Raw genomic sequence first — 8,578 nt, forward strand, 5'->3', positions numbered from 1 at the left:
ACCAAATGTGTGGTATTTTCCTATTCTGGGGGAGAAAGGAAACTTTGGAAGGAGCTTGGAAGGGCATCTTCTAAAGGTCTAACAGCCTATATTTCCATGCTTTGCTTTGATGCATATTTTGTGGGTTTTAAATTTCTGCTGGAGTTCTCTCACCAAAGAGTACTTGCCCAAAACTTGGATCTTGGCATCCAGGAATTATGCTTTCCATACTTCGTTTTGCACCAGCACCATGTTGACAAAGAAATGTTATCACATGGGAAATCTCAGCAAAGTGAAGGCTAAAAAAATGCTGCAACGAAGAATTTTGATTACTCTAGAATAAATTGTGGTGGGCATGGCATTGCTGTTTCAGATGTGACTCCCTTTCTGTGTGTGGTTGCTGCTGCTGTTCCCTTTAAAGCAGCTGTGGTCGTGAAGAAGGCTCTAATTTGGATCAGGGCCATAGCTGTCAACGTTTCCCTTTTTTTTAAGGGAAATTCCCTTATTCCGAATAGGATTCCTTGCAAGAAAAGGGAAAAGTTGACAGCTATGATCAGGGCAAGGGTGCCCCACCTGTCTCAACCCTACTCTGCCTTCAGTGCCAAGATTTTGTCCCTCCATAACAAAAAATGTGCTTTTAGCTAAATTTATACACACACTCATCCTGATGGAAGCATTGAGTTAGGCTATCTGCTTCCAAACTCGCCTTATAGTCTGGTGAACGAGGCACCAGGATGCAGGTTTATAATGAAATTAATACTTCACCCGGCCAATCTGACATCCTTTAAAATATCCCATCGGTAGTTATTAATAGCTGTCACTGATCCTGTGTGACATTTTCGATTACAATCTTCCTCCCATGGAATCTCAAAGGCCTTTACATATATCCTAGCAAAATACCTAGCAGGTGGAGTTTTTACAGAGGGAAGGCTTGCATATTGGATGGATCCTACGAAGTACATCGCAGTTCTGCGCAACCTACATAAGACACATTGCCTTCCTTTTGGGGATCTCTCTCAGCAGGTATCCAGGCCATCGAGTATCAGGGAAGAAGGAAGTTTCCCTCCCAAATGCATTGCTTAAGGTTTCATTGAGAGTTTCTGCTTGGGCAAAATGTTTCCTTGAAATGTGACGATTCCTCTTGTTCTGTGTTCCTCCTGCCGGGTACATACGAGGGCAATGGACTTTTCAGTGGTGGCACCCTGGCTACCTAATGCCTTCCCAGGAGAGGCTTTGCAGGTGCCTAGCCAGACGCCAGTTTGACACCAGGTGAAAAGCTGCTTTTAAATAAACAAACCAGGCATTTTAATCTCCGGTGCCTTTAAAGGGATGCGGGTGGCGCTGTGGTCTAAACCTCTGAGCCATTTGGGCTTGCCGATCAGAAGGTCGGCGGTTCGAATCCCCACGACGGGGTGAGCTCCCATTGCTTGGTCCCTATTCCTGCCAACCTAGCAGTTCGAAAGCACATCCAAGTGCGAGTAGATAAATAGGTACCACTCTGGCGGGAAGGTAGACGGTGTTTCCGTGTGCTGCTCTAGTTCGCCAGAAGTGGCTTAGTCATGCTGGCCACATGACCCGGAAGCTCCCTCAGCCTGTAAAGCAAGATGAGCACCGAAACCTCAGAATCGTCTGTGACTGGATGTGACGGTCAGGGGTCCCTTTACCCTTACCTTTAATCTATTTTATCTTTGCCAAATGTTTTTTAAATTGTGTTTATGATCTATTGATCTATTGTGTTAGTTTTATTGTATGGTTTACTCGTTTTTAACTTTAAGAAGACAAGAATAATCCTTCTGGATCAGACCATGGCCTACTACTCCACCATTTTATTTCCTACAGTGGCCAACCAGATGCCTCTCCCACAACACAACTGGCCTGTCTCACCAGTGCTATTTTTCTAGAAAAAGAGGTGTCAAAACTCACAATGAACGCCTGCCATGTTCTCTTAGAATGACGTTGGCGCCCACCTGAGAGGTGCCAGAACTGAGTTCTGGTGAGTTCCAGATGAAAAAAGCCCTGATTTTCACCTGTTTTAGTATTTTAACTTCTGTGCAGCTGTGAATTTTTCTGGAGTTTTTCTTGTTTTATCTTCTTGTAAACAGTTGGAGGCTTGTTTATTTTTAATGCAATAAAAATATGAATTACTGCACTTACTCAATGGTGCTGGCAAGAAAAAGAACCCAGTAGTTATCACTCTTATTCATTCTGACCTGGGTTGTGCCATGAGTGAGCACAGTGGGTCTAAGTACATGGCAGTGGGGCTCTTGTTGTGGGTGATGTTGACAAGGGGCTTAGAGGGGTTTGACTGACCTTTTTGCTTGAACTTTGCCAGCCAGCCATGTCTGCTTACGTCTTGCTGCCTCTGATAATCCAAACCAGGGAACTATGGTTCCCAGTTTTAATCCCAAAAAGGGTCTGAAGTTGTGCCTTGGTATCCTGGCTTGTTCTGAAGCTGATAGCCATACATTCCCAGTTCAGATGAAACATGAAACTGTGGTTAATTAGAGGCTTCCTAGTATAACCTAGGGCAGGGGTCTGCAACCTTTAAGATAAAAAGAGCCACTTGGACCCGTTTCCGAAGAAAAAAAACTGGGAGCCGCAAAACTCGTCATTATAAAAATATTTTTTTTGTCACTTTTTATTATTATTTCTTTTTTGACCCCTCAGAATTACTCCTCCTCATAGAAATAAACGTTAAATTAACAAGTTACCTTTGTGTGTGTGTGTGTTCTTCACTCCCCTTCAAAACAGTGAACAGCGTACATGCCCCCTTTCAATGCAGTGACCAGCGTACATGCCCCTTACAATGTAGCGGGCAGGCGGGCGGGCGGGAAGGTGACGTTGGGACAGTGCGTGACTAACACACACACTGCCCCCATGCAATGTCACAGCCAGTACAGCGCCCGGCACAGTGGGGAGTGTCGGGGCGCACAATGCACTCCTCCCCTCATTAGTATCCGCCCCGGAGCCATGGCAAACGTGTAAAAGAGCCACATGTGGCTCCAGAGCTGCGGGTTGCAGACCCCTGACCTAGGGCTTGCCGATGGGAAGGTTGGCGGTTCAAATCCCTGCGTCAGGGTGAGCTCCCGTTGCTCGGTCCCAGCTCCTGCCCACCTAGCAGTTCGAAAGCACGTCAAATGCAAGTAGATAAATAGGTACTGCTCCAGTGGGAAGGTAAACGGCATTTCCGTACACTGCTGGTTCACCAGAAGCAGCTTAGTTGTGCTGGCCACATGACCCGGAAAAACTGTCTGTAGACAAACATCGGCTCCCTCTGCCAGTAAAGCAAGATGAGCGCCACAACCCCAGAGTCCTTTGCGACTGGACTTAACTGTCAGGGGTCCTTTACCTTTAAAGGTAAAGGGACCCCTGACCATTAGGTCCAGTCATGGCCGACTCTAGGGTTGCGGTGCTCATCTTGCTTTATTGGCCGAGGGAGCCGGCGTACAGCTTCCGGCTCATGTGGCCAGCATGACTAAGCTGCTTCTGGCGAACCAGAGCAGTGCACGGAAACACCGTTTACCTTCCTGCCGGAGCAGTACCTATTTATCTACTTGCACTTTGACGTGCTTTCGAACTGCTAGGTTGGCAGGAGCAGGGACTGAGCAATGGGAGCTCACCCGTCGCGGGGATTCGAACTGCCAACCTTCTGATCGGCAAGTCCTAGGCTCTGTGGTTTAACCCACAGCACCACCCATGCCCCTTTACCTTTACCTTTAGTTTAACCACAGCATGTGGTGAAAGGGCTGCATGGTGGGCAAAAGGCCACACTTTCTAGGCACTTTCTAGCTCTGTGTTTTAAAGTGCCATGTCCAGCTGCAACTGTGTTCTTTACAGACCTATAAACTTTAACTAACCGTGTATTTGGCCATTTAGCTCATGTTTCCTGTAGAATCAAGGTTTATTCATGTGTGAAGTTTGTGCATCCATGCATATAGATGGAACTATTACAAAACACATACTTGGTCTTCTGAAAACGTATAAAAACTCACTCGTGTATACATTTCTACGTACTGTGTATTATCCATGCACAAAACACATGGTTTGTCATTATTAAGGCATGAGTGGAAATCACAAACAGCAGATCGCAGAAGTATGCGATGTTCACATCCCTGAGCTGTAAGCATCTAAATAGGTTTGTTGTTTTCGCTTTTGCATATTCATGCCAAAATCTAAACTTAAGAATAGAGTTGCTTGTGTAGAAACTGGAACCTCCATTTTTGAGTGCGCACACATAAAAGCCTCCTGGAAATTACAGGTCACATACTACCTACAGACCATCAATAGAAAAAAGCTCCTTTTAAAACTGATCACGAGCAGCTAAATTATATGTTGTGTGTAATTAAATGTTGTAGAACATAACTGAAAAGCTTCCTATGTTCCATCAATTGCAGAGTATGGGATATGGTTCTTAGGGTGTGGGGGAAAGTAGCTAAGCAAGTATGAATATCAAAATGCCTACAAAAGTGTAACATTTTTTTTTTTTTGGCCCATTTCTAGCACACCTAGACCAAAATGTGTACAGTTGTACCTTGGTTTTCAAACAGCTTAGTTCTCTAAGGTTTTGGCTCCTGAATGCCGCAAACCCAGAAGTGACTGTTCTGGTTTGCAAACTATTTTTGGAAGCCGAACGTCCGATGCGGCTTCCGTGGCTTCTGATTGGCTGCAGGAAGGTCCTGCAGCCAATCAGAAGCTGCTCTTTGGTTTCCAAATGTTTTGGAAGTCAAACAGACTTCCGGAACAGATTCCGTTTGACTTCCAAGATACAACTGTATTCAGTAAGGAGGTCAGAGCTATGTGGTATATAAAAACACTTGCTACAAGGTTGCTGTTAGCAAGATTGTCTATCCATAGCTGAATTAATTGACAGGTATGTTTCATTTTCTACTGAGATGAAGGGACAAGGTTTCAATGGCACTCATGTGGGATTTTTGGAGAGGAGATGGTATGGGATGAAAAGGTCAAACCACTCTTCCTTCATGCTGAAATCTTGATATTCATCCTCACAAATGCTATTTCTATTAAAATGCAAGAAGCCCAAGGGAATCTCAAATGGTAAATGTATCCTTTAGTCTGGTCCACTGAGCAGTTGAATTTCACTTATGGGAGTTAGAACCCACAAGTAAACGTAGAATTAAAGGACAGGCTGACAAAATATTTGAAATGTGCTGATCTTGTTCAGTTCTATATTCAGGCAGAAACTACCACCCACAAACCAGATCTATTAAGTTAATTAGCATGGACTATAATCAAGCAATATTATCCTAAGCAGAAACAGCAAGGCTAAGCATTTTTTTTTTTAAAAAAAATTGGAAAGTAGATAAATTTGAGGGGCAGTGCAAAAAAAAAAGATAGAAAACACGATTTTTTTTTAACAACTGATATATTAATTATACTTTGCATTGAGCTAGGAAACAAATAAAATGATGGGAGAGAGGAAGGCTATCCACTATAATATACTATATTAACTAAATGTCCAGTAAAAAAACTGAATGACACAAATGTCTTGCAAGAAGTGCAACATATTAAAATGGTAGCATCTCCTTCAGGACACTCCCAAATCCCTGTGTTAAAATAGCATATTTTATTCCCATAGGGTGAGGCAATTTATGTATTTAGTGGTATCTATGCCCAGGACCAACTCCTCTCCACCAAGAACCAGAACTGTTGCTGTGGAGATGACAAGATCTCACCGCTCAGAATCCTGTTCAGAATCTATTGTGCAAAATCGAAATCAAACCGAAACACCAAGAGAAAACCCTGCTATTTTCAATTCTCAAGTTTTCTTCTCCACCACCGCAAGATTCACTTCTTGATGTGCTTTACTGTGTTAGGCTGCAAGCATTGGGCCAATAAGAAGATACAGCTGCATCACTCTGCCTGTCCTGCTGCCCTCACCAAGCCTCTGAGAAAGCTCGCTGCTATCATCTGCCACCAGGGCCGGTCCAAGACATTTGGGCACTTGAGGCAACAACCCCCAAAATGGTGGCCCCTTCCTGCCAGGGAGAAAGGGATGAGTAAATCTCTACATTATGCATGAGTGGACAAGAAAGACTGATGTTGGGATCTGCTGCCCCTAGGGGTCCTGCCGCCTGAAGCGGTCACCTCACCGGGCCCCTTGGGTGGGCCGGCCCTGTGGCCACCTTGAAAACCTACTCCGTTGCTGCACCCTGGGACAGAATACAGTGGTACCTCGGGTTAAGAACTTAATTCGTTCTAGAGGTCTGTTCTTAACCTGAAACTGTTCTTAACCTGAAGCACCACTTTAGCTAATGGGGCCTCCCGCTGCCACTGTACCGCCGCTGCACGATTTCTGTTCTCATCTTGAAGCAAAGTTCTTAACCTGAAACACTATTTCTGGGTTAGCAGAGTCCGTAACCTGAAGCGTATGTAACCTGAGGTACCACTGTACAAGACGCAGCTGAGCAGCATTCCAGTACAGTGGTACCTCAGGTTACATACGCTTCAGGTTACAGACTCCGCTAACTGAGAAATATTACCTCGGATTAAGTACTTTGCTTCAGGATGAGAACAGAAATCAGGCTTCGGGGGCGAAACAGCAACAGGAGGCCCCATTAGCTAAAGTGGTGCTTCAGGTTAAGAACGGATCTCCGGAACGAATTAAGTTCTTAACCCGAGGTACCACTGTATTTCTATTAAACATTCTATTTCCTCATTTGCGCCCTTATCCCCCACTGAAAAGACAAGTTCTCCGTTCTCTCCACGACAGCTACAGGTTTGCAGGCAACATCCAATATTAGCACTGCAAAAAAAAAGAGAGAGCAAAACTTCCCTGGCGGTTTGTTGGAGGTCGACTCCACCACGTCGTTAAAAGCAGGGCTAATTTCACCATGCAACCTGCAACCAGCCCTGGCTGCTGTTTCCCCCCCATTGTTTTAAATCGCTAGACTAGAGAGGATGGAGGCGGACAGGCGTCCCAGACGGCCCATCTTTTCCATCCCAAGGGGGAAATCACAAGACTCTTGGAGAGAGTTGGGGAGGTACCCCTGGGGTCATCTAGTCCAACCCGCTGCCATGCAAGGATCCCTCTCTGTCTCTCGAACCCACGACCCTGCGATGGAGAGTCTCGCGCTCCACCGACGGAAACGAAAGTTTCTAGGCGTTTCCCTTCCTTGGGAGATGGGAAGCACGCGTAAACTTCTCCTTGCCTGCAGCAGCAGCAGCTGCCAGCGACCCTCAACACCCACCCACCCACACCCCGTATTGTATTGCATTTATTTATTTTACCTTGGTGAGCTGGGCGATCTTCTTGCACATTTTCACCTGCAGGTCCGGGTCGCTTTCCTCCGACGCGCTGCGCGCAGGACGCGCTCCCGGAGCCCCGTTGCAAGTCCGGGGCTGGGGGATTTGGCTGGCGCCGGAAGCCATCGGGGAAAAAATATCTCCGCGTGCTGCGATCGCCTTGTCGTGCCACACACACAAACACACACACACACACACACACACAGCCTTCCCTCGCTAGCTAGAAAATAAAAGAAACACCGGGAGCCCTCAATTTCCAGTTGCGCCTCGCATGCCGGCTAAGCTTCCCTGCTGCGCCCGATCCACAACACAAGGAAGCCGCGCGCAAGGAGAAGGCGAGCACCCCACGCGCGCGCGCGCCCCCCCCCCCACTCCTCCGCCCGTTGATCATGGCCCTCCCCTCTTGGCGAAGGGATCGGCCTCCGCCCCCGAGAGACGAGACCACGCGGGCGGGATGCTCCGCATTCCCTGGCGGAGACGCCAAGCCGCTTGCCCGCCCCCGGAGAAGAAGGAGCGAGAAAAGGATGCAGCCGCGCCGGATTCAACCTGGGAGAGAGTGAGTTTGTCTGGCGCAGCGTCCCGCTTCGACAGTGACCGGGCGGAGACGTCCAGGGCGAGCCAGGATCCTGCCCACCCCGCTTGGGTTCCCAGCAGCACCTCTCCTTCAGCCTACGGCTCGGTGATGCGCGCCCTGGATATCGGCCTTTTCTGCCTCCTCGGAAGCTCCTGCGCAACTTCTGGCAGCAAATGATCCCATCACTTTAATAGCGCAGGGGAGAGACACTCTCAGCAGCAGGCAAGCCAAAATGCAGCCAAATGAGACTTTGGGTTTGGGGCTTGGCTACCAATTGGTGGATGGGACGCGGGTGGCGCCGTGGGTCAAACCACAGAGCCTAGGACTTGCCGATCAGAAGGTCGGCGGTTCGAATCCCCGGTGAGCTCCCGTTGCTCAGTCCCAGCTCCTGCCAACCTAGCAGTTCGAAAGCACGTCAAGGTGCAAGTAGATAAATAGGTACCACTGCAGCGGGAAGGTAAACGGCGTTTCTGTGCACTGTTCTGGTTCGCCAGAAGCAGCTTAGTCATGTTGGCCACATGACCCGGAAGCAATACGCCTGCTCCCTCGGCCAATAAAGCAAGACAAGCGCCACAACCCCAGAGTCGGTCACGACTGGACCTAATGGTCAGGGGTCCCTTTACCTTTACCAATTGGTGGTATTTAGGACAATGCTGTGGTCTAAACCACTGAGCCTCTTGGGCTTGCTGATTGGAAGGTTGGCAGTTCAAATCCCTGCGACAGAGCGGGAAGGTAAACGGCGTTTGTGTGCGCTCTGGCTTC

The 8,578-nt window shown here is 47.6% G+C and overlaps 1 protein-coding gene across 1 annotated transcript in view; it reads right to left on the reverse strand.

Annotated features, from left to right (window-relative positions):
• Positions 1-7,903, reverse strand: part of FAM184B (family with sequence similarity 184 member B) — a 74,528-nt gene extending 66,625 nt beyond the window's left edge. The window contains exon 1 of the mRNA XM_081876512.1: positions 7,228-7,903. Coding sequence (XP_081732638.1) covers positions 7,228-7,368 — 141 coding nt within the window. The 5' untranslated portion in view covers positions 7,369-7,903. The remainder of the gene's footprint in view (positions 1-7,227) is intronic.
• Positions 7,904-8,578: the final 675 nt, after the last annotated feature.

This window comes from Podarcis erhardii, assembly GCF_964252035.2.
Source record: "Podarcis erhardii genome assembly, chromosome: 9".
Lineage (NCBI taxonomy): Eukaryota > Metazoa > Chordata > Lepidosauria > Squamata > Lacertidae > Podarcis > Podarcis erhardii.